General features: G+C 40.7%; 3 protein-coding genes across 4 annotated transcripts; all 3 read left to right on the top strand.

Moving 5' to 3' along the window:
- The first annotated feature begins 7,528 nt into the window (after positions 1 to 7,528).
- LOC128786916 (interleukin-8-like) lies at positions 7,529 to 9,628 on the top strand. Its single transcript, XM_053940650.1, has 4 exons — positions 7,529 to 7,750; positions 7,926 to 8,061; positions 8,835 to 8,918; positions 9,515 to 9,628. The coding sequence occupies exons 1-4, from the start codon at positions 7,543 to 7,545 to the stop codon at positions 9,543 to 9,545; spliced, it is 459 nt and encodes a 152-aa protein (XP_053796625.1). The 5' UTR covers positions 7,529 to 7,542; the 3' UTR covers positions 9,546 to 9,628.
- Positions 9,629 to 12,546: 2,918 nt separating this feature from the next.
- On the top strand, positions 12,547 to 15,445 carry LOC128786917 (interleukin-8-like). The gene is made up of 4 exons (XM_053940651.1): positions 12,547 to 12,610; positions 13,262 to 13,400; positions 14,342 to 14,425; positions 15,000 to 15,445. Exons 1-4 carry the CDS (start codon positions 12,547 to 12,549, stop codon positions 15,073 to 15,075), a joined length of 363 nt encoding a protein of 120 aa, XP_053796626.1. The 3' UTR covers positions 15,076 to 15,445.
- A 5,599-nt stretch (positions 15,446 to 21,044) lies between these two features.
- Positions 21,045 to 24,227, top strand: LOC128787004 (interleukin-8). 2 transcript variants are annotated; one of them, XM_053940831.1, is made up of 4 exons: positions 21,045 to 21,161; positions 21,930 to 22,065; positions 22,818 to 22,901; positions 23,450 to 24,227. In XM_053940831.1, exons 1-4 carry the CDS (start codon positions 21,101 to 21,103, stop codon positions 23,478 to 23,480), a joined length of 312 nt encoding a protein of 103 aa, XP_053796806.1. In that variant the 5' UTR covers positions 21,045 to 21,100; the 3' UTR covers positions 23,481 to 24,227. The 2 variants fall into 2 exon arrangements, with proteins under 2 accessions (XP_053796806.1, XP_053796807.1); XM_053940832.1 differs by lacking the exon at positions 23,450 to 24,227 and having other exon boundaries at positions 22,818 to 22,905.
- Positions 24,228 to 26,004: the final 1,777 nt, after the last annotated feature.

Below are 26,004 nucleotides of genomic sequence, written 5' to 3'. Positions count from 1 at the left end.
AGGTGGAAGGAAATTGTTTTCAAACTGTAGTTAAGTAACTGTTCTTCGATCAAAACCACTGTCACGTCACTGTCACTAAAGTGCAAACCAAATCCTGATGTACCAATAATTGTGCACCACCACTGCTACAGGCCTGGTAATTGCTGTTTAAGACACTATTGCCTGAAAACTGTTTGTGTCCCAGCTGTAGGAGCTTCCTAGGCCTGCTATGCTCATGCAGACTTTTGTCATTCGTCACACTCCACGTGCAATCAGCGCCAAAGGTGCACTCAACACGAGAGTAACAATAAAGCTCCTGTGCAGTAGGAGAAGAGTTGGAGCTGCCAAATGCCTGAGGTTGAAGAGTAAAACTAGAATACATGGGGAAAACCTTTTCAGGAGAGAATCTTGAAAACCTCATACAAGCCAAAAAGTAGATGAAGCATGAAGTCTAACCAAGAAGAAATGCTCCTAGGTGTCTTGCATTTCATATTTACTCCCTGACAGTCTATGAGAAACTTGTCTAGAGGACATCTTACCCACCAAGGAGTTTCTGTCCTCTAAAGCTGCTGAAATCGTGGGGGTTTTCCAGGAGAAATAGAAATGTCTTCTGAAGAATGTGTGTGATTGATGGCACGAACCTTATGAAAGGCTGCCAGCTGGTATGCAGTCACACATGTCGCTTCAGAAATGAAAATGATAAAACGGTGTCTGGAATCAAAGCTCATAATGACTCTTAGCAGTTTCCAAGCTCTTAGGTGGTTATTGCACTTCAGAGGAATGGGGAAGGATATGGTTTTCTGTGGGTGATTAAACATTCGGCTCCATGCCCTGTGCTCATAATGGATAGTTTCCTGATTAATTGTACTGGGATTGGATACCTCCACTGGTTGGACCTAACAAACAGGTATTGCCAGACCTTCGGGAAAAAGGTGCTGGGGAAAATCAAACTCCCTGCTGTGGGTTTATATCCGTGATCTACATTAGATATTCAGATATTTGAGTTTGGTACCGACCACTGATGTTCTGTGTCACACAGCAATGCAGCTGGTTATGCTAAATAAGTGTGTCAGTTCCTGAGTTCTAATCATATTCCTTCCTCTAAAAAGAAATTAGGTCTGTGCTGAAAGTAGGAGAAACAGTGACATACACGAGTAATTTCCACATTTCATTGAATCCAAATGACAAATACTTTTCATCAAATGAAGAGAAGGATATGCCTTTAATGCAAAAAGAGTCCAAGCCCAGAAATAACAACCACTGAACCCTAATACTGAAGAGACAGTAAAGTGGGAATGGCAGAAGGAGAGTAGAACTTTTTGAAGTTCAGAACACACCCTAGGAATTGCTGAAGGTATAAACATACTTGCAGTTCTAACTGTGACTGTCCAAGCCAGCTCAGATCTTGGCTGATGATGGTTTGGTAAACATCAGGCCCAGAGACATAAGTCAGTCATACAGAGATAGGATCTACCTCTAATGAAGAAGATTGATCTGGGTGGGAAGTGATTACAAATCACTACTTTAAAATGTCCAGTCACTTTCTTCTGAAGGTTAATGATTAGTTTCGTCCTTTTCTCCCAAAGCAGCAGGGTGAATTGCAAGTGCACTAGGAAGTTAGTGTGCAGAGGAGATATGATTCAGTGTATAAATACCAAGCTAGTTAGGCAGAGATTTACACTCCTGAACAATGGTATTTTAAATGCTAAGTTCACAAATCCAAGATACTTTATACCCACATAGTGTTGCTTTCCAAAAGTGCTGTAATTCTTCAGGCAGTCTACCGAGACTTAAAACAATATGAATTCTGTGTTTGTACCACTGCGGGCCTTTAAAAATCTAGAGAGCTACTTGTGAGTGCTTGGAAAAAATCCAAAGTGCAAACTCTCCCTGTCCCACAAGTATTCTGGTTTGCTGTTACATACCTGTGAGGAATGGGAGAAGGCAAACAGGTCATGCCTGAAGCATTTGTTTGACCTGCTGCTAACTCATGATCGGTGTTACAAAATTTACTGGAGATAAAAGAAGTTCTCTACGGCAGGAATTCCCAACAAATCAATATAATGTAAATTATTCCCTGGGGCTTTCCATTTCATATGGGAATGAAACAACATGAAATGAAAGAAAGAAGAGGAAAATCCAGTGACAAGAAAAATCAGTTGGATCTCCTTGAAAATCATTATCTTCCAGCACAGTGTTCCCAAGTAGGGAAAGTAGATGTTGGAATTTGAGGCCAAGGCACCCTCTTTTTCTCATAGCTCATAGCTCATAGCTGTTGTGCTTTGCACCATCTCAGTTCCTCTGAGTTCAGGACCTTGTTCTCTTCAGATCTACATCCAGTGCTGAAGCGTGACTCCATTGATTTTAATTTCTTCCTGATTTACACCAGTAAGGGGGTGATTAGTGTGGAATGAACCATAGAGTTTTTAATTCTGCTTTGATAAAATGCTTGAAAATACTATGTCTTTGGAAAAGCTGTCATTATTTTATCCTTCCCTCCCAGGTAGGTAAACCCTAGAATACAGGCTTCTCGTTTTGAGACAGCTGAGGGGATATAGGCTGGCAAAGAGGAGGCCAGGGAGTAAGGAAGGGAGCATAAGCAAGTGCTACTCCCAAGGATCTTCTCCAGTCCTTTCCATATTCTCAACTACTCTTCCTGCTCAGTCCTGGAAGTCTTGGCTTTGTCACACTGAATAAAGTATTTTTCTGAGTAACTCTTTTATTCATGTATTGTAATAGGTTTTCAGTTGCATGTGATGATTAATGAAAAAAGGTATCTATCTAATAGGAAAGACAATACATGATGATACCATATATTGCAATACTGCAATGCTGGAAAGTCCCTGAGTAATCCTATTGCAATTTTTTTTTTTCTTAAAAATGCAATTAATGCAATTAAGCTGGTCTCTTTTGTTCTTTGAAGAAGTCGCTGCATGCTGAGTAGCCCGAATATCCTGACAATGTTTCAGGCAGCATCCTGTCCATTTCTTCTTTTTTTTTTTCTTTCTTTTTTTTTTTTTTTTTCCTTCCAATACTACTTCCTTTTCTGGAGATGATTTCATTTCCTATGCAGTTACTACATACATGGGGAAAACCCAGGAATACATAAAGACAGATATTTTCCACCAAACTCGATCAGTAAATGGCTTTTGTTGTATCGTGAATCTGCCAAGGGGCACAGAAAGGAAGAACTGCAATTCTGGAGTCCTTCAAAGTGCTGAAAAATGTGAATCAAGTTCTGAGTCAACCACAAATACTCTTATGGAAGCTCAGGGAGTGCTGAAGCGAAGCTCAGGGAGTGCTGAAGCAAAGCTCAGCATCGCCATTAGTGAATTTTAGATGTGCAGCTGCAAGCGTGGAGAATTAAATGCACAGCACCAGGACCTAGAAGAGCCAGCAGGATGAACACTGGAAAATCAAGCTGGCTAACTGAAAATTCAGGAGAGAGAGAAAGAAGTGCTAGCAATGACTGTAGGTGTGTGATATAATTGTGTATTCCTGGAGCAGCTGCTTGTGCAGCAGGGACATCCATGTGCCATGTGCTCTCGAGACAGAACTCCAAGGCGCTTCACCTGCCTCTGAACCAGAGATCTCATCAGCAGGGCAGGTGGAAAAAAACATTCACCAGCAGAGATGTTGCAACTGTGCTTCTCTGCAGCAAGAATCACGGGCTGCACGGAAAATACAGGAACAGGGATCATCATCTCCTGTGCTCTGAGGAAGTAGTGCTGTGGTCCTGCAGAGCTCTGCCTCTCATCCTTGTTCTTCGAAGACTGTGCAATTTTGTGACTAATTAACACTCCTTTCTTAAACCACTTGCACAGTGACCTTTGTAACACCTGCCCAGTGCAGGACTGATTTGGCAAAGACCCTCCACTCCATACCCAGCACTTCTAAAAATGATCAAATGCTATTTTAATTTTTTAAATGAGGGCAAATATCAGGCACAAGCAGTTTCAGCAAGAGGGGAGAAGGCAGCCACACAAATTTCAGCGAGCCTCTCCTCAGATGGTGGGCTCAGCAAAACAAGTTGGGCTTGCAGAATTGCACATTAACTAAACAAAAGAGAATTAATATTTTTGCACAGGACTGATCAGACATTGCAGAAGGTCATCAGAAGGCAGATACTAAAAGTGAATCTCATGGTTGCATTTCTAATTACAACCCTTTATTCTATATTTTTTCATGTAAAAGTCATTCAGTGTGAAAGCTGGCAAACTTAAAATCTTGTGGAGTTTCTTGATATCTAATTAAGGAATAGTAGTGAGGAAAGACATAGAGTTATGGCATTTGTAACTATAATTAATTCTTTGTTTGGCCCTCTCAAGTCAGCCAACTTTCCTCAGGAAAGGTTCACAGAAAAGACCATCTCACCACTAAAACACAGATGAAACTAAAGACATCAACTGCCAGGAAAAAAACACCAAGATGTTGAAGTATTTTCCTATTGCAGATCAAAAATATGGAGAGATTTTGCATACAGGGTCACAGAAGTGTAAGAAATTAAGACGAAGAGTTTGCCTAAAGGAAATCTAAAGCAAAACAGGACTACCCTTTCCTGTGGAACCTAACACCCTTTCAAAAAACCACGTCAGGTCACATGGACTGACTCAGCTGCTCAGCAATTTTTAAATCATCTTTTACATGTTTGGATGCAAAATTCCAGGCATGAAGCAGAATTACTAAAGATAGTAGTGAACAGTCATTGAGGGAAATGAGGACAGGGCACTGCAAGGATCCCCACAGGGGAAAGAAATTCCTCATTGCTGATGTGGGCATAAGGAAATGTAAATTTCCTGGGCATTCAAGTCAGAGAAGGGCAGGAGCACACATAAAATTATCTGAGAAACTGCAGTGTTTTCACTTGGGTATCTCAGCCTCTCTCCTGCCCTTTGTTTTCTGTGGTATAAGCCTATAGTATAGATGTGGAAACCTTGATTAGTGGAATTACTGAATCCTATGCCTACTGTAGCACCTCCAGGTTGATCTGGACTAACCCTGCATGTACCAGTTTGCCATGTGATTTGGACAGGGACTGTTGGACCGCACAGCAGTGTCAGAAGTTGGACTCATTCCTGTGTGTCATATACTGCTGATACACATCAGTACTCAGAAATCTTATCGCTTGGTAGCTGTTAAGGCACATTCCTGCCAAGAAAATGGAAGCTTCTCAATAACTGTGTTCATGACCCTTATGACAAAAAGGTGTTTATACAGCTGAAGGATACCAGATATCGTTTATGACACTCATATTTAAGGCTTAGCAATAGCTCTCTTCAGTCAGAGTGTGTGTGAACTAGGATTCCAGCAGTGCTTAATTCACCTGCCTCACATTGCCAAAACAAGGTCCTTTTAAATCAATTGGAACAGCAGCTGCTCTCTTTGGCCCAAATCACAGAGTTTACAATAAAACATGTGACCTTTTCATTCTGAGTTCATCTCTTCTGACTTCTCTCTGTAATCACAGGAGAGATTTTATCTTTGTGGACTGTGAGTTTTTTGCAGGGCACTCCTGAACACTCTGCTCCCTATACCATGGATTACAAGTCAAAGCACAGCCTCCAGAACAGTACTCAGTTGTCCCACTGCTCCATATCAGGATTTGTTATGCTGTAATCCTTATGTTGTCTCTGATAGATGTACAACACCCAAGCCCTTTCTTTATATTTGAGTAGAGATACACAGAGCCACAAACATCTGGTCTGTCTGGACCAAGAAAGCAGAAATGACGTGTCCTTAAAACTGAACAGGCAGAAGATTTTGCACAAAAAGGACAAAGGATAAAAGCTTCATTGCATATAGAGCTCAGAAAGAATAACTTTTTACTTGAGATACTGCAAATAATTTGTGAAATTAAAGAGGAATAACAGTTTATTGGAAATGTTTGGGGAAAAAATCCACACTCATTAGGCCCTGCAATTCATCCTCCCATTTTTTCCTTGTATGTAGGCCAGAAGACTTTTCCACTGATGCTCTAGCTTGCATTTCTGTAAACAGCTTGCTGTGCATGGAAGTAGTGTGTGAGGGGAAAATAAAAAGTCCAGAGTTAGGAACAAACAACCCAGTCTGTTGGACAGGACAGCACTTGGCAAAAAGAGGTTGACCTGGAGACATGATAAAGGCCTACAGAATTCTGAAGCCAGTGGAAATCAGGGGTAAGGATCAATATCTGCTTCTTGCTGTCCTGTAAAAGAATCAGGAGGCAGCAAAAGAAACCAGAATCAGACTACTAGGGATAAGTCTCAAAGACACTTAGTCTTTTCTTACACACTCCTAGACACCTGCTGATTGCCATGGTTGAAGAGGACAATCCCTAGGCAGATCCCAGGTCAGACAAGCAAGGGCTGGGATTAGGGGTCTATCTGTTTATCTGTTAGTTAATCTAGCTGTATTTGCTGCAAACTGTAAAGTGACAGGGAAACCAGGTGCTTAATTCCATAGCTTCTGGAATAGCTCCTGTTCAGATCATGTGCTCTAAGGCAATTTATAAACTGCAGACATGATAGATATGGTAACAGTAACTGGCATTCAGTCTGGCCTATGTAAATCTCTGAGACCTTCATGATCAGTCAGCGAAAAATAACCTACATTCATGCATATCTGGCCCTGTGCTTTGTTCTTTTGACTTCTCCACTACCTGGCAGAGGAACAGTAATGGGAGTCCTTAATGTTTAACCCAAATAAGGCCAGCTTGTATTATAGATTTCTCTCTACTGTTAAAAGAAATGCTTGAACACTTATGACTTCGTCTGAATAATCCTTCTTCATGATTCCACCTTCAGTTTTCTTTATTTTCATCATAATGGGAAGAAATCTTCTATTTACAGGGTAAAATTTAGATTTGCAAAAGTGCCTCATTTTATTTCAGAAGCAGAATCCTACAGCAGCTTTTAGAATTTTCCTTTGGCCAAATTCAAAGCAGCAAATAACTAAGAAATTTTTGCTTCAGAAGAAGCAGTCATCCTCAAGAAAAAAAATCCACCTTAGGTTAGGCAAAGCAATATTGTATCATATTAACATATTCTATGTGTTCTCAATGGAACTGCAGAGTCTCAGTGGTACTGTTGCTTATTTCAGTGAAGCTAGATTTGAATTCATCAAAAGAATACTGTAAGTATTTCTGTTAAAGTTGTGCTAAAGTCAGCATATAAAAATGGTTTTCTTTAATGTACATGAATATAAGGACAAGGAGAGCTAGTCTCTATAATTTCTAGAATTATTGGCTCCTACTTCTATCATGTCTTAAACCAGAAAAAAGTAAAATTGAAGTCCAAAGACACAGAGATGGAAAATCACAGAGCAAATGCCTTTGAGCTCTGGTGGAAAGTCACAAGGAGGACACAAGTACAGATTAAAACAATTCCAAGAAATTACAAACTCTCTACAGACTCCACACAGCTCAGTACCGGGCAACTCCATATGTCTTTTTTTCATAAAGTGCTTTCTCTTAATGAGAAGTAATTTTGTGGTCATGAAGGGAAAGGGGCTTACCCACTCACCTGTGACTCAGTGCTCAGCAGCATCTCGCAGGTTCGGAGTTTCCATGGGTATGACCTTCCTGTGATGCTGGAATGCCCCGGCTGGCCCAGGCAGGATATAAACACGGCCTGTCCCAGAGCACAGGCACTTACCACCCCGGGATCTGCCAGAGCTCACTCCACCACAGAACCAGGCCCAGGCCACACGAGGAAGACACGCTCTTGCATCATGATTGGCAAGACTGTGGCTGCTGTCCTGATCCTGCTCCTGATCTCAGCACCTGCAACACAAGGTAAGGAAACCCTTCCTCAAATTCTGCTGACTAATGGCCAGAGCAAATGCTGGTGGGGAGACACTGTGCTGTCTCACCAGTGCAGCAAAGAACTCTCCCAATGCTGTCAGCAAAAAACCCATGTTGTGCTTCCTGTGAAAATAGTGAACCACTCTACCGTTTTTTTGTTTTCCAGGTGAAGCAATGCCACGCTCGGCCATTGAACTCCGGTGCCAGTGCATAAACACCCATTCCAGGTTCATCCATCCCAAATTCATCCAAAATGTGAACCTCACCCCCAGCGGACCTCACTGCAAGAATGTTGAAGTCATGTAAGTGTCTTGCAAAAGCTTCCTGACTACTTAACAAGAAGGAAGCAGATCTTGCTCTCGATCGGGTGTAAGTGTTCTGTGTTCTGGCAGAAGCAGCTGCTCAGAAAGCAGAACAGCAACATTCCCTGCTCCTACAGATGACATGCTACGTGTTGGAAACTGAGTGTTGTTTTGTCAATCTCTACTTTTTAAACACATGCAATATTTTGACCTAAATTCACAGTCATCAGGCAGCAAATAACTTTCAAAAACTCTGAATTCCGCTGGCTTGTGAAAATGCGTGGAGCCATGCTGATCAAGAGATAAAAACAAAAATTTTAAGGTCTAGGTCAAAAAAATGATTACACTTCTGTTCAAGTCAATGAAAAAAAATTCCATTAGCATACAAATAATTCCAGCTGCATTCCAGAACTTTTACTGTAAGTAACCAAGTTCCTATGGACTGGTAGTTCGTCTGGGCTGGACAGTACAATTTCTGAATCGAGACGGAAAGATTTAACTCTTCAGTGAAAGACTGACACCAATACAAAGCCAGTTGGGGGAAAAAAGCAGTTTTGAAAAGAGGGAGAGTCCGGCAGATGGTTTAATGCATCAAACAAACAGATGTGAGAAGACACTAAACCAGTGAAAAAGTTCCCTTTATGTTAGGCTACAGCCTCAGTTTATACAGCTTCAAGTGGAACATGTCTATGTATGCCTAGAATGAGAAAAAGGTGACATTGCCTTGGATTTCACTGAACAGCCCTTTTCCTTTCCTTTCTTCCCTGTTGCAGAGCTACCCTGAGAGATGGCAGAGAAGTGTGTCTGGAGCCCAGTGCTCCCTGGGTGAAGCTGATCATCAAAACAATTCTGGACAAGTGAGTCATTTCTCCTCAATAAGCACAGTTATTGAAAACCGGTATTTTAATTGAACTACCAAACACAGACAGGTGTGAAGCACTCCAAAATTCTGTCTCCTCAGGGAGTTATTACCTTTTGTGTTCACTAATTGTGACAAACACTGTGATTGCTTTGAGCCTTAATTATAGCATTAGCTACTGAAGCCTTACTGTGCCACACATCTCTGGGAAGGTTACCTTCCTCTCCCCTAAGGCACAAGCGTTTTGAAAACTTGCAGCACAGCTGCTCAGAAAATCCAAGCATTAACTGGCTGGTTTTCTCATGCTTGCAGTGGCAGAAAGCAGCAATCAGTTTTTCAAACTACTGGCACATAGATAAGTGGGGGGAAAATCAGGCTCCATTTGTCAAGTGAAGCATTAAATGATAGAAATTCACTGCTGTTGAATCGTTTTGGGAATATTATGATGTACCAGTGTCCATTGGGTTCTGTCACAGCTTTTCAGGGTCTTGGGCACAGAAGCACAAAGTGGTGGATTTCAGCTGACACCAGCAAGTCTTACCTGTTGAATGGTTGATTTTTAATAGCTTCCTTTTCCATCTTCTTTCTTTCTAGGGCCAACACCAAACCTGAGACAGTGTCCTAAAACAAAGAAGAAAAATGTCCTAACTGCTCCAGCGAGGCAAAAATAGGGAAGACAGTCACCGAGCTTCTGACAGGTCACCTCCTCCTGCCTCCTACATTCACAATGTCACAGCATTTAGAATATGCATTCCCTGGTGTGTAGTTAGTCGACAACAATACTTTTAGTCTTTTAAACTGGTCTCATTATATAGGAAAGAAACCACTACCACCTCAACAAGAAGGCAGGAAAAATGGCTTGTGAAGGAAGATGGAGATGATTGTGGAATAATTTTTGCTAAACACAGCTGGAACAGTGCAGTGCATGCCCAGTAGAGTTTTCACTAAATGACTCATTCCCTTTTTGCTAACAGTTTAGGAAAAGACCAGTAACAGCTTCTCCCCAGCAAAGCATAGACAGGTAGCTTCAACTGTATCTGGATCACTGCCACTCACAGTGGGCTACTGGCTGAAGAGCGGAGCTTCTAGAATGAACACATCAAAATTCTGATGCATCAGGTTTTGTGTCATAATTTTCAAGATATTATTTATTGTGAATGGGTGTTGTGAAGGTATAAACATATATTTTAATGCCATCTTTTGGCTAGAAAAAAACCCCACTTTATTTATTTATATAATATTTATTTATTTATTTATTTATTTATTTAAGATTTTTGTGTTTACCTACCTAATAAATGCTTGTTGAAATATTTTCACTTCAATATTGTTTGTTATTAACTTCCTTGTTGGAACAGAGAACTGAAAAAAAAGAGGAAGCATTTTCTTTCAGGTTATATCACATAAGGGGTTCCAAGAAGGGCAAGGGGGGGCGGGTCTGAGTTGTGGGGGCCAGCAAATTGAAACAGCATATTGCTGCCTCTGTAAAATGTAGATAATTAGAGGAATTATGAAAGTTATCCACTTTCTTCCTCTTTCATGTGAGAGACAGTGTTTTCAGAAGTCTGGATGATAAAATTCCCAGATAGTAATGAACAAATACTGGTTAGTCACAGAAATCACAAGGTAATAGCAGTTTGCTGCTCTGACAGCACAGCACCTGAGAACATGACAATGAACAAGTGTTTTCATCAGCTTAAAGAAACAGGGAAATCTGATAAACATTAGGGAAGTCACTGAGCATCCTCCCTAATTCCAGTTAGGAGGGAGGACTATATCAGGGGAAATCCTAAGAAACAGAGCTCCAATTATATGGCCTTACATCTACCTGTAGTAGAGCAATTTACAGAGGAATGTTGAAATTCAAGCAGCTCACACTTGGAAAAGTAGAATAAATATTTTGCTATTTGTTTAGGTTTGATCTTTTCCAACAAGGAGCCACTCCATATTCTGCACAATCAGCTCATGTTTGGTCATGGTGCAAGACGTAAAGGGAGTTTTTGGCAGTGTTTGAGCAAGTTCTTGTGCAAGAGGACAACTATTCTGACCACACTTTCCTCCCTCTCCCCATATTTGCCTCTATCCCACTGCACAGCATTGTACAGCCTGCTAGACCTCAGAATGGGAAGGAGTCAAGGTTTCTCAAGAAGAGAGGTTTTGTTCAGACTTGTCTTACAAGTCTAAGTCTTCCTGTTAATAATCCTGAGGGATTTGTATAAGATATCTTCTTTCAGAGATGTAATTTGGAGATAAGGATGTCGCAAGTATCAGCCAAGAATGGGGAGAGGTTGGGAAAGACCATTTGATCTGCACAGCCATAAAAATCTGGGTGTATCTTAAAGGACTGGCATCAGTTTTAGTGTAATACAGATACACATAACCTTTGCCACTAGCAATATCCCAGTCAAGTTACTGGGAGCTGAACCACAGCTGAGAAAGGGCTTTTCTCATCAGTTCTTCTGTCCAAAATGTCAGCAATGGCTGCACTTCTAAGACCCTGGGCGGGGCATCTGCACCTTCCTACATAGGCTCATTGGTGGGATGCAATTCCAAGGGTAGAAATGACAACATATCACATCTCTGTTCTGTGTGCAGTCACAGAATACCTTCCTTAGAAGCACAACAACCACTCTCATGCTTCCAAAAATGTGTTGCGGTGCTCTTGGAGACTGCTAAGTGAGGCACTGTGGCTCTTCTGACTTGGTGTCTACCTTCACCAGACTGGGCTGCTCTTCCTTGTAAGAAGAAGCCACTTATGACATGTGTTTATCTGCTGTCTTAAACACCTATGATTATTCTAAATGCAGGAGGTTAGAAAGACAAACAAGCAACTTCCTAAGTGTTTATTTTAACCAGGTATCATTAAAGCCCTTACTGCTAGATACTTTCTCCTTTCATATTCTGATTGGATGAAAGTTTCAGAAGAGCTTAAGTGACTTTGGTGACAATGCCTCAGTCATTTTAAGCTCATAATTTCCTGGTTAATGACTAGGGAGACTTCTCAGTACAGAATAAATAATCTAAATCCCTTTAGCCAAATTGAAAAAGACAAAATCCTTTCAGAGAACAAGAGAAACTAGTTGTGTCTTGTCTTCATAAAACACTGACTAAATAACTTCATTGGATTCATACCAAAATATAGTGTGTAAGATTGAGATGAAAAGTTCTTGTAATTATGCTGGGTGAATGTTTTTGCACAAGGCACTTAAGCATGATGCAAAGAGATGAACAGAAGTTCTATATTCACAGAGGGGGAAAAAAGTCTCTTTATTTTGGCTTGGAGAGATGTCTGGTAATGTTGTATTGATTTCCAAGTGCAAGCTCAGTGTTGCTGGCTAAAGCAAATATCCCATGAAGAAGTGCAAACAGAAAGTGATGGATAACAATAACCATTTAAAGAATAATTGAAAATATACAGCAGCAAAAGCTAGGGAAGTTTGAAGTGCCACTGAATGGAAGTGCATAGAGGTTTGGGTTTCTTATGCAACACTCTCATGTGTTAGGAAACCTGCATGTGCAGAACCCACCTCTCAGCACTCAGGCTGCTGGGAGCACACCTTTCAGGTATAAAACCTGATGGGAAACACCGCCAGAACAGTACCGCTGCCAAGAAGAAAACGTGCACAGCAATGGATGGCAAATCTGTTGCTGTCACTTTGGTTCTCTACTTGGTCTCAATGGCAGGGTCAGAAGGTAAGAAAATTGTTTCTTAAAAATCACGTAAGCAATTAATAAGTATGCGCATGCAAATGCAAGTGGGCTTACGCTATGTCCATGATGACTTTTTGCAAGGGAAGTGCATCCTCAGTAAACTGTCATTCAAAAGTAAAAACAATCATTTGTACCTGTTAGGATGCTGTGGATGGTTCCAGGAGTAAAATATGCTTCTGTCTGCAAATGAATTTATTCCTATGCCACAATATATACTTGTCTCTAGATTTTAATTAGTGCTTGAATTAAAACAGGACCTTTTTCCCTAAATATGTCCATATAGATCTTCTTTTACAAATAATAATTTTATCTTTTTTTGTGATTTTATTCTTGGTAGGCAGGTTGATGACAGAGCAAGAATTATCCTGTTTGTAAGCACGAATAAGGAATATGAGCAGATGATCATGGCAGAAACGTAGCAATCCAAGTTTAAATTCAAATGCACCTGCACGCCAACAGCTCTGAAAATGCAGCTGCTGTCTTGTCCAGATGCAGTTACTTTTATCTCAGTATCCAGCAAATCAGACTGTCCAAGGAACACTAATGAGGTTACAGGAAGGAATACAGTTTGCTTCAGGGAGTGAATAAAGACACTGTTCATGTACCTAGAGATAACAGAATTTTGTTCCACAGGTAAGGTCCTGGAGAAGATAGATGAAAGAGGCTCCCAATGCCAGTGTATAAGCACTCATTCCAAGTTCATCCCTCCCAAGACTATTCAGGATGTTAGATTAAGCCGAAGAGGACCTCACTGCAAAAATGTGGAAATCATGTGAGCACATTTCCTAAATAGCACCTTGCTGCCTACAGGAGGAACCGACCCAACATTTCTCATCCTATTTACCCATGTACTTTGAGTGGCAGGATGTTTCCCTAGCAAAGCCTCAGAGACATCAAGTATCAGGAATGAGGCCTTAGGTCCAAAGGAATAAGCTAATTCCTAGCTAGTGCTACAAGCAGCTTCCAGACAGTATTTTAAATCTCTTTCTGCTATTATCTTACTTAGGAACAACATCAGAGGGGAGAATCAGATTCCCACAACACAGAGCACAATTAATAACTTAGACATTGAAAAATCAATCAAAGATACAAATTTGATCCTCCTGACATGAATTAAAACAATTTCCTCTGACTTTGCCTGCATGTGGCAAAGTTTGAAAGGCCCCAAGTTATTTCCTGTGTCAGAATTTCACATGGAGTATTTCCCTGTTTGAGGAGTGGGGAATTTGGATTATACTCCATGTGGGTACGAAACAAAAGATCCAGTAATCTTCATTTAAAACCACTCCTGGAACTAGTCACAGGAACCAGGGCAGTGCAGTCAGTAAACAGAAGGGCACTATCAGGCTTTTATTCTTTCACTATGGTTTCTTAAGCAAATAATGGTTTGTGCAGCACTGCATGGCATACCATTCCACCTCACTAGGAATTGGTAATTTAAGCCAGACTTGGTTAAAAAAACACTTTTCAAGATAATTAAGTTCCTGAAAGATCTGCTAAAATACAGCCAGATAAAGAACTGAAACCAAATAGAAAATGCATTAGGCTTATTATAAGCATAAACACCTGTACTGAAATCATGCATAAAAACCCCATAACACATAAACCAAAACCAAACAGGTCCTTTATCTACTGGCTAAGAGAAATTTCCAGCCATTAGGAGAAGTGTGAGGGACACACCTGGCCTTAACTTCTCTGCTCCTTTCTCGGCAGAGCTACGCTGAGAGATGGCAGGGAAGTGTGCGTGGAGCCCACTGCGCCCTGGATCCAGCTGACTGTAAAGGCCCTGCTGGCCAGGTGAGCTGTTCCCTTTCCTAGAACACCTGCACTTAAAAGCTCATTTTAGAAGGCTACTTAAATTTTTGGCATGCAAATGTTCACCCTCTTCAGGCATAGATAATGCTTTCCATCAGCTCTCTCTAAAGCAATATTTCTACATGCCTGAGGAGTCAAATAGTTTCCTTTGATATCTTCCTGGTGTGTTAAACCACCCAAAAGACCTCTGCTGAGAGACAGCACATTTTGTGTGTTTGACATTTCCAAAACTCAAGGTCTCAAAAACTCACTTCCTCTTTATGGGTATAATTCAGACATGCAGCTGGCATTTCCAACAGCTTTCACTGCTGTAGACAGGGACAATCAAATCCCTACTTTGTACACAGGCAGATGGAAGTTCTTTCTGTTGGACCAGTTCATGCAGGAACAGTTTTGGTTTTGTTTTTTTTTTTTTCTTTGCACAAATGTCAATTGGTTGGTACAGTAAAAATAAGTAATTAATGATTGGTGAGCACTTACTGCTCTCCCTTAGCTTGTATTAATAGTAATTGTTTCTTTAATTTCTGAATTTATTTTATACTTAATCTAATTACAGGGCCAGGGACAATGTTGAGTCACCAGTCAAAGAAAAGTCAAGGAAGAATAAACCTTGGATTTCTGCAAGGATATGAAATAAGATAAAACATTGCTGCTGAGAATGCCATAATTTCTGATGAGAATGCCCCCTCTGCTATATTACTACCGTTGATTATTTTTCTTTCCCTGAGATGGTTGCTGATTCATCTTATTTTCTTTGCTGTCACTCTCTCTAAACTTCTGTCTGTGATAGATCAAGGAGTTCAAAGTTAATCAAAGTGTTTAAGTGTTGTAAGGATGAGAATAAAAAAGATGAAATTAGTTACCCCTAAATGGCCTTACTTAAAGCAGAAACAGAATGGATACAATTAGCAAACACATGAATAAACATAATAAGGAAGCATCTGTGTAGCTTTGAAGGAAGTCATCTCTCATGCCCTTGTTGCAGCTGTTTGAAGGTGAAAACAAGACATGGATGTGGCAGGTCTCACAGGTAGAGTCAAACTGCCTTTCTGAAATCCTTTCACAGCTCTCGCTAAACATTGGAAATAATGAGGCTAAGAAACATGTCTTGGAAATGGATAAGCAACAGGTGAATACGCAGAGATGAAGGGCAGAATGAAAAGATCAATTTTCATTGATAAAGGGACATCACCCATGGATTCTTACACCACCTTGTGTGAGGTCCTGTCAGGTTTGGCTGTCCCACACGGGATCTGGGAAGGTCATTTGCCATGACATGAAGTACTCTGGCGATGCTAAATGATGATGTGAAAACAAGGCTCATCTATAAAGAACTGAAGAAGGACCTTGGGAGGGTCACTGATTAGGCAACAAACTACCAGGTGAAATTCCCTGCAGGAAGTAGCCAAAGTGATTGACATAGGAAAAAAATTACAAAGCTCCTATAGAAGTAAAACATTCTAGGCTGACCATCAGCACACAGGAGAGAGATCTCGGGGTGATGCTGGGTGTATGATAAGAATATCAGATCAGGAATGAGGAGTGTTCCCGTTTATAAGTTCCTCAGCTAAACGGGATTTGACTGGGTGTAAGGAAGGTGCAAGCAAGCACCGACTGATACCTAAAATACCTCCTGTCTCATCAACAGTTCCAAGTCACTGTAAGCCTCAGGGTAAAGACTGGGCGCTCAGGGCTTTCAGAAGGGAGCAGCTAAAAATAGAGAGACTACATCACCCTTCTTACTTCTATTTGTTGTGCTGCAGTTTCCACTCACAGACAGGAAGATCCAGGCAGAGAGACACACATACACATAGAAGAGAAGTTTAGAGTCATATTTCCAAAGAAAATAACACATTATTTATGTCAATATAACAGAAAATATTAGGTCAATTTTTTTCTCTCATGTTAGTTCACAGATTAGTCTGAGTTGGAAGGGATCCAGAAAGTCCAACTCTTAATGAAAGGCCAATATGGAGATTGAGCCTGTGACCTTGGCATTATGAACACCATGTTCTATCTGACACCCTAATAAACCACATCTTTGTTTAAATAAAAGGATTTTGCAGCTTACATATTTATTACATGTTGTTTTTCCAGGGTCATGCTTATATGGCTAAAAACTAATGTGTAAATCCCATTGATTTATTGTTAATTTCTTTCTATAGTCAAAAAGATGTTTTGTCTTAGTGATTTGCTTCACACTGTTTATGGCTGGCCATATAAATCTAATTTCTGAGGTAGAAGGCGCTGAAGTGCAGATTCTAGCAGCACTCATCAGACTAGACACACATGGTGAGAGTGATGGGGGACTCAAAAATGCCATGAGTGCCCTGTGGGGTTCAGTCTTGTGAGCCCCAGGGTGGGAGATGGAGTTTGAAGCTGGACCCCCAGCAGCCCACTCACCAAAGCAGCTTTGGACTCAGACCTGAATCCATGAGCTGACTCAATATATCCAGTGTTCCTTCTTGCTGCTGCACCATCAGGTTTTGGTGAGCAGCAAGGTTTGACCTGTCCATCAGTTTGAGATCCACTGGATCATCAAATTTACATATTACAGCTGTTACACCAAACAGATCTCACTTATGAGAGTCAGAGATGAAGGTGGTCTGTATCTTATGGCCACTGACAACTTCTAATTTAATCAAAAGTTCCTGGCACAAACTTCTTAAAACTTACCATGTGCTTCCTCCTGACACTTCCAGGTCTTACTTGCGTAGTCAGAAAATGCCTCTGGCCGAGCTGATGAGAGGAAATGCAAGTAAGCAATAAATGTAGCATTATAGGGCAGGTAAAGCCCAGGTGCTGGTGCCTAACAATTCTCTAGGTGGACTTAGTATCTCTTCTGTTTGTACCAGGTAGATAAATTTTATTTGTAGTATGTATGTAGATAAATTTTATTTGTAGTATGTATTTAATTTGTTAATATTTTCTAGTGTTTTATGCTAACACTACAGGTGATATTAATGCATCCTTTTCTTATATTAATTTATACCTTATATTAATATTTTCAATACATTTTCATGCTGAGCTGGAGCAAATTAAACATTTCATTTAATCCACAACCATTTTTAAGTGGAAGTACAATACAGAATTGAGTCTTTTCAAGCAGAGCTGAAATACATATCTAAAAGAAATATGCAGTAACATACTACTGTTTTTATAAATACATGTATTAAAAGGCAAATCAACCTAAAACTATACTGCTACTTGTGATTCCAGAGGGATTCAGGAAAGTCCAGCACTTACTGTGATCTGACTAAGGCTACATAACCATCTATATTTAAACACTGAAGTTTGAAAAAACCCCACAAGCTGACTAAGCCTTTCTCCTTTCCTTGCTATCACTTCCTCCTATAGCAATTCTGATGTCTAGCAGATATTTTGCTTTTTACGTGTCTGTTCCCTAACCTTTGCCTAATTGCAGACTTCCACAAGTGTTTGCACAACTTTGGGCACAGCTTCTGAGCAGCAGAAGCGATTATTTCCCAGCTTCTGTATTTGTTCCTTCAGTCTTCTGCAGCTCAAGTAGAATGGCAGCTGAATGCCAAGACCCTTGTGAGGAAAAGGAGGTGGTTTCAGAAGGCAGAGTGAGATTTTCCCTGAGTACAAGAGTAGCTGGAACAGAGGACACACAGGAGGCAGGAGTTGACAGACAGGCTGAGCCCTCATTCCAGCAAAGGCTTTGCCTCCTGGGCCTCTGGGTCTTGTGTGCACAAGTTCTCAAGGGAGAGGATGGAATTTGTCTCAAACAAGACAGATTGTTAATTTTGTCAGAGTAACTTTATCAGCCCAGGAGCTGGAGCATTCCTCTGGACCTGGAACGACTCAAACCAATAATGGACTGAAGCTCAGCCTCAGTACACCTGAATCCCCCTTAGTGTGTCCCTTATGCAGGGGCATCCTTTGCTACATGCAAAGATTAACGGATCCAAGTCAAGATCCTAAAAGATGCCCTTTTGACTTTTGTGCTTATTAGACAAGCTGATGAGTCATGACAAACCACTAGTTTCCATCCTGCAACATGGGGAACACAAGCTATATCCTGCCTTAGAACACAGGCACGGGCGGTATTTGCTTCCTTTTCAGCAGTCTTTCTGTAGTCAGACTGTTGCGTAAGCGTTGTTTTGTTCACTGCCAGCGTGGTTTTTACAGGGTTTAGCATGGAAGGTCTCTGCTCGCGGCAGTATCAGCTCACTCAGTGATGCGATCCTTCCAAAGGAGCAGCAATTCCATTTGCACAAGTCATCTCTGATGGCTGGCAGGGAAACAAGCTGCCAGAATTCCATAATGGATTTGCAGTTCCCATGACAAAAGCCTGGACGAGATCCTGGGCACAGTGCTGAAGGGATGTAAGGAGAACTTGGGCAAAACATGGCACTCCCAGAAACACAGCTTAGGAGTGCCTGTCCTTTGGGCTTGATCTCATGCCTCGACATTTTCACGCCTCAATTTGTCTCTCTTACTCCCCCTTCACACAGTCCCAATGAAACTGTAAGTTTGGTGAAAAAGTGCAGGGGTTTATATTCCATTACAAACATCCTGCTCATTTGGACAGATACTCACTCTTAGTTCAGATCAGGGCTCATCATAGGTTGAGCAGGCTCTTAGCTTCACTTCTGCCCTGGGGATTTCTGCAGATCCGTTACTGCCACACGCAGGAAATAGCTGAGCCTGGTGGTCACGAGCACAAGCATTCACTGATTTCACTTGGGGATTTGAAGGGGAATTCTCTTTTATTTCCTCTGATATTAATAACATTTCAGCACACACCAAAATGATATAATAAAGCTGCAAATATTAACTAAGAAAAGTGTGATCTCTAATCAAATGTTAATTTAACCTCTGTGTGTGTGCATGCATATATGGAGACACAGAGAGAAATCAAAAGAAAAAAAACCAGCAAAACCTTCCAAGTAAACTGGTTAAAACTCCAACATCTACAACCTGGCATCAGTGAAACCACACATTAATATAACACAACATATACATCATAATAGAACATAAGCAATAAAACATAACCCTGAGTTCCTAGCAAAACACTCTCCTGGTTCACACCTTCAGAGAAGTAAATGCGTTTTTCATTAAAGTTCTCTAAGAGACACAGCTAAGGAGCAGCACCATCAGGAGTCAGAATCAGTACCTTTTGTCAGCTTAATACTCATGAAGAGGTAGGAGAGACAAAGCTGCTGGATCTTTTCCTGGGACAGCCCACACAGCGATAGGAAACAAATTAATTTTTAACACAAAGTTCCTTTTATCAAGTTAATGACAATAAAGTTTATCAAGTTAACTACAATAAATTATGGGCACACTATTCCATTCTTATTGTAAACAAATTGCAATGCTTTACATGCTAAAGATGATCGAGTTTTTATTAAATCCCCAGATTTGGGGAGAAGTACCTCATTCAACCCACAGATCCCAAAACCACAAATCTTTGAGTTTGAAGATAACAAGCAGCAAAATTCATCATGTCAAAACTATGATGTTTTTACTGCACTGAAAAAGAAGGCTTTCTCCTAATCACACATATTCTATCTGGATTTGAAAATACAGATCTTAAATTAAGCGAAAGTTTAGCATTTGAGCCTGTCTTCCCTTGGAATTGTCTCCCTTGCAAGGCATTATCCACAGCCACAGCAAATGAAAGCTCAGCATTCGTACAACAAGGTTCTCTAACAGAAAAGTCTGTATAGAGCCATAACTCTCACTCTTGTGTCCTTTTGCTAGGACCTAGAGTTGCTGTCACTGAAAAAGATTTCAGAAAATACTTATTAAAAATATCTGGACTTACAGAGAAAACAAAATCAGTTGTGTTCAGCAGGTCATGCTGTTTAGTTTGCATATAAAGCTTCCTCTGTTTATCATTCATTAACATATGTAAAATGAAAAGTACAGGCATGATTTTCAAATTCATTCAGAATTCAGTACCTGCTTCCCGCAGAAAGCTTGGAATACTGCAGCCTCTATTCCTTGTTAGCCACAAAGAATTAGTGATGAATTTACTTTGTATCATTCCCCTTGAACAGAGGAAAAAAATAACTAAAATGAAAATGTTTTACGTCAAAATAATGCCGAGGTAAAATCCTGACCCAGTAAAGAGCTTCTCAGTAATTTCAGCACTGCCTGAATTCCACTCTGGTGGCTTGTATCGGGTAATTCCCACTTATTCCCCGTAAGTGGGAATAAGAAATTCAGTATCTCAAGTATAGACCTGATACATCTACAAAGAACAGTTATAACCCTGAAGAAAATAATAATGTGACAACATAAATGTAACTGAAACCATTCTAAAGTTGTATTATTAAATAAGGATATGCTTTAGAAAAAGCACAAAATTTACAAATCTGCCAAAATAATTGGAATGTGTGACTATTATAGACATATTTTAATAAATTAATGCATTGTATCATTATCTGCAAAATAATTCCTCGTCATCTAGGAAGAAGTTTCACAACAGTCATGTGACTCATTTTTACTGCATCTGGGAAATTCCTCTAACGCAATCTCCATGCCAGCAGAGTACAGAGGCTGGGCACAAAACAGTATATAAGCAGGAGTCAACAATCCTCACACACAGCAGGAATCAACAATCCTTTGGGACTCCAGCTCGCAGAACTAGACCTAAACAAGCCAGCAAAAAACTCCTGTCCAACCATGAATGGCAAACTCGTAGCTATCCTGGCTCTTTTCCTGATCTCAGCAGCTGTGTCTCAAGGTAAGCAAAGCCTCCCTAAGTCCCCTTGGCTGCAGTTTTACCGAGGCATCAACTGAGATGCTTGTCCTTGCAGAGTAGCTTTCTATTTGTCTCACTGAATTAGTCTCTTTTGAGAGATTTTCAGCACCTCTCTTCAGTCATAAATCTACTATGTAGACCTTGGACTGAAGAGTTACTGACATCTTGTGGGAAAGATTTTAAGGATGCAACTTGCATTTGCTTTGTTTCTGTTTCTATTGAGGTGTATGTGTCTAGAGACAGATTTTTGTTCTGGGGTGTTTTAATGTTTCTCTCTCTTCCCACACAAATAACAGTTTATCATCTTGTATTTGTTGCTTAGTGGCCATGCCGCCTCAAGCAAGTAATACACAGTTGGAAAGGGAGAGCAAACAATTTGAACACAGAAACATGGGCAAACCTCCAATTAATGAACAAATCTAGAGCTCTGTCTTCCGCAGAGCGGCCAAGTTTTTTGATCCAGATATTAAAACAATGCAGTTAAACATACTGTGTAGTCAGTATGGTTACCAACCGCAAAATACGTGGGTTCATTTTTAAAAGATTTATTAATTTGGTTTCCAACATACTTGGGCATCAGTTCCCCTGAAACCTAAGTAACCCTCCCTTATAACATGAGGATTTAGATAGCTTGGACAAATGCAATGTTTTAAATGAGAATGCTGTTACAATAGAGCAGCTGTGCTTTGTGTCTGGTACATGGCCCATAAGACCACCTTTCAAACCACAATCTGCCTTTTCTGCTCACAGGTAGGACCCTGGCAAGGATGGGAACCGAGCTCCGGTGCCAGTGCATAGCCACTCATTCCAGGTTAATTCCCCCGAAGTCCATTCAAGATGTGAAGCTGACACAGAGCGGCCCCCACTGCAAGAATGTTGAAGTCATGTAAGTAGCTCTGCAAGAGGTTCCTTCCTCTTCCCCTGCACTGCTGACACTGCTGCTGGGCTTTTAGGCTTCACAAGTACCACAGTCAGCTGCTGACCTCATGCAGCCAGACTTGGCCTTTATTTTGAGAGGGATGGTTTTAAGTGAAACACCCTGGTTTTCACCGTCTCTATGACCTTACATATTCCTGAATTGACCATTGTTTCTCAGTCAGGGGACATATTAAATGTTTCTAGTAGTAGGACGTGAATTTCATGGACTTATCAGGTCTTAGTACACAAGGTAATGATGTAGTTTGAATCCTGCATTTATGAGGCAGGCAGACTCCAGGAGAAAAACTAAGTTCCAACAAACAGATTTAGGGAAACAATGAACCAACCTAACCTGGTCTGAACAGCACAAAGGCACTAAAACGTTAAAATCCTTATTCTGCTCAAACACCTTTTCACCACTGGAGATTTCAATCGTTGTGTAAGAAAGCTTTAGTAATATAAACATATCCAAAATAACTATTCATATATAGAGGGAAAGATTTTTGGGAATGTGTGACTGCTTTGAGAGCAGACACAGAGACTCACACAATTCTGGATGGTCTCCTCAGTTGTTCAACATATAAAGCAAAAGAGCCAAGTCTAACCTAGAGTAGCTGGGATGAATTTCTACTATCTGATCTCAAAGTGCAAGATTACATTCTGTGAGTAAAACAAATCCATGTAGTAGTTCCTGACTTTTCTTTATTCCCTGCTTTGCAGAGCTACTCTGAAGGATGGCAGAGAGGTGTGCTTGGAGCCCACTGCTCCCTGGGTACAGCTGATTGTAAAGGCAATTTTGGCCAGGTAAGTCCCGTTCCCTGTCTGTCTGGGCAGCTGAGTGGCAAACCTCCCAGTAAAAGCCAGTTTGTAGGATTCCACAGTGATACTTCCCATTCTTTCTTAATCAGATTTAAAGAACAGGGAAGCTTCCTGCTTAACTATAGAATCAGTTTTTCTGGCTGTGCTTCAGGGTACTTGTTCAAGCTGGTATGTCAGTACTAAATCTCTGAGTACCAGCAACTCCGTCTGCAGGGAAGCACAGAAGTGTTTTACTCCCTTTGAAAAATAAGGCTTTAAAAAAGTCATCTTCCCCTTACTTAGTTGCTATTTTTGAGCTAACAAGGCTCTTGCTGTGAGAAGCTTGTGCTGCAGAGGTTTCCCAGCTGGACACCAGGCATGCACACACTGGCATTTCAGCAGTTGCTTTCAAATCATCAACTTTATTCTCCCTGTGCTTCAAGATAACACAAAGAATTAGAAAGAGACCTCACATCCTAAATTGTTTGAGCAATGCTAAGCAGTGGTAACTTGAACCTCCTTTTAAATTATTCTCTTCCCTCACCTCCTAACAGGGCTCAACACAATTCTGATTCTCCTCTCTAAGAAACACTGGGACAGAAAAAATCTGGGAACTCCTTCTGCTCCTCTGTCAAGAGAAACATTTGGGAAAAGCATCATTCAAGCAGTGCACCATCTTCCACATCCTGCATCAGTGTGATGATGTTAATTATGGGTGGTTTTATTTATTTATCTATTTATTTAACTGTGTGTATTTAAGGAAGTCTTTTGCTATGGTCAGTGTTGTCCACGGGGACATGCTGCCCGTGACACTGAAGGAAAAGTGGTTTGCTGAAGGATATTGAGAACCTTTGGCAGCCACTTTAGCCAAACATATGCAGTGAGGTGCAATGCACCTGCAGCACAGCTTATTTACACTAAGCCTGATAATTTTGCTATTTCACCAGCAAACTGATGAATCCTCCTGCTCCCCTGGAGCGCGCCAGTATGTTGTGTCAACAACAGCTTCCTGAACCACAGTCAGCCTGTGGCCAGACTGTGAACTGTAATGTCTAACTTGAAAAACCTATCCTACAGAATGTGTAACGCTGTATTTGGTATTTATGTGTTGTGATTTCCAGGGTATTTATAAATGTATTTATTGAGCAGTTGCTATGTAAGAAAGCAAACAATTATAATTTATTTAATTTCTACTGGATTTTTTCATTCCTGCTATTCATTTCTGGAGAAATATTCGCAATCTCATTACTCTGTACTTGATTGTATGTCTAATTAGCTACTCCATCAGCTAATGGAAAAAAATGTATTTTACATACTTAGAGTTTGATTATGAGAGTGTAATTATTCCTAAAAATATACTATTAAAAGTTTTATATATAAAAAAACCCATTTGTTTTCTGTTTGATCTTTTAAATTAATTTTCTTTATTTGAAAATTCTGCTTTATTTTTGCCAGCCTGATTTCTGGAACTGAAATGAAAATTTTTAAGTCCATGGTGCCATAACTACCTCTCTTATGGTAACCTGGCACTCCTGACTACACTGACAGACTCTTTGGATGGGCTAAGTGGCTCACTATCCTCTCTTCAGGTTGTTCCCAATCCATGGGGACTGGTGGGCTCTAGGGCGAGGCCCCTTCTTTAATTCCCTTTAAATCCCTTTAATTCCAGATAAAAGGGTTTTACCCTCAGATGCCTAAACACTGCTAAGTGTCCACTTCAGCCTCGCAGTTGTAAATCTTTGCTACAGCAAAAGGCCACTATCTGACCATCAAAATGGGAATTTGTGACCCTTACTTTGGGTACCCAAAGAGCAAACACTTGTCCTGGTGTAACAACTGCTTCCTATTCTGATCCCTGAAATGCATTTTGCTGAGCACATGATGCCTGCCTCTCTTAAAAACCTTCCAGAAGGAAACAGGAAAAGAGAGAAAGGGCATAAGTTTAAAGAGTATTGTTTGAAACTAGACTATAACTGTTTACTTGAGGGATGCACACTCTTACATCACTTTTATCTACAATCTAGATAGTAATGAAACAACGGAGGGATTTTTGCTGGGTAACTTCATGATCATAAACTAAGACAGCTGTCTCTGGCTTGTTTTTCTTGAAGACCCTTCTCAGTAAACTCGATGCCAGTCCTCTCCTTCACCATTGCTATTTCGGCATCAGCTGGAAGACTTCTGGCACTTTAAACCCTGTGGGTCTCCAGCTATCAGGCCATGCAGAAGCCACAGAGGAGAAGTGCACACTTTGGAAACATGCAGACCGTGCAGTCAGTGTCTGTGTGGGTACACGTGCACCTCTGTGGAACACAGCAGGCAGCTGGCCAGCGGGTGATTAAGGGTCAGGACATCAGCACCACAGGGAAAGGATGGAACCTGAGATTTCACTGCAGCTAACTACGTGTTCTTGTCCATCTCCTCCTTTTCCCAATCTCATGAAAGTTTCTGCTCCCCTCAATCACTTCATCTAGCATCTAAACTGTCTTTCTACAAGACTGTCAGAAGACCATTCCACTTTACAGCTGCCGTGTGCATTCATCACTTCCCTTTCATTTCAGTGCCTTCCATGTAATGAAATGCAGCAGAGGTGTATACATATCCTTTCTGTCCTTTGCTATTCTCTTGGCCCCTTACTTTACCTTCCCTTCAAACCACTTTTATTTCCTTCTTTCATTTGTGGGGCAAGAGAATTGGCAACTATCAATTGACCAAGCAATGACTTCCTCTCATTTCCCTATCCTCAAACTCCCCTTCCCATGCCTGGTTGCTGGAGTTCTGCTCTTGTATGGAGAACTGCAAGTTGTCCCCTCGAGTGTCTGTGGTTGCTGTCCTTGTAATAATGAAAGTATATTTCTCTCTGATGTATAAACACTGCAGACTATAGAGGAAGTCATGGGGAGAAATACTGGAAAGTCCCTGAAAAATACTTCTAACTCTTCCTTAGAAGTACAGGGAATGCAAGCATGAGTTTCTCGGCCTCGATTTCTCTGTCTGTGCTGAATATTGGCTAACATAAACATAATGTTGGCTAACATAAACATCCTGGTTTTGTCTTAGGTGACAAATGCATGATCTGTACTTTACTTGCTTTTGATTATGGACTGCT

The sequence above is a fragment of the Vidua chalybeata genome, chromosome 4 (genome assembly GCF_026979565.1).
Source record: "Vidua chalybeata isolate OUT-0048 chromosome 4, bVidCha1 merged haplotype, whole genome shotgun sequence".
NCBI lineage: Eukaryota > Metazoa > Chordata > Aves > Passeriformes > Viduidae > Vidua > Vidua chalybeata.
This window is presented reverse-complemented; position numbering and strand designations above follow the sequence as displayed.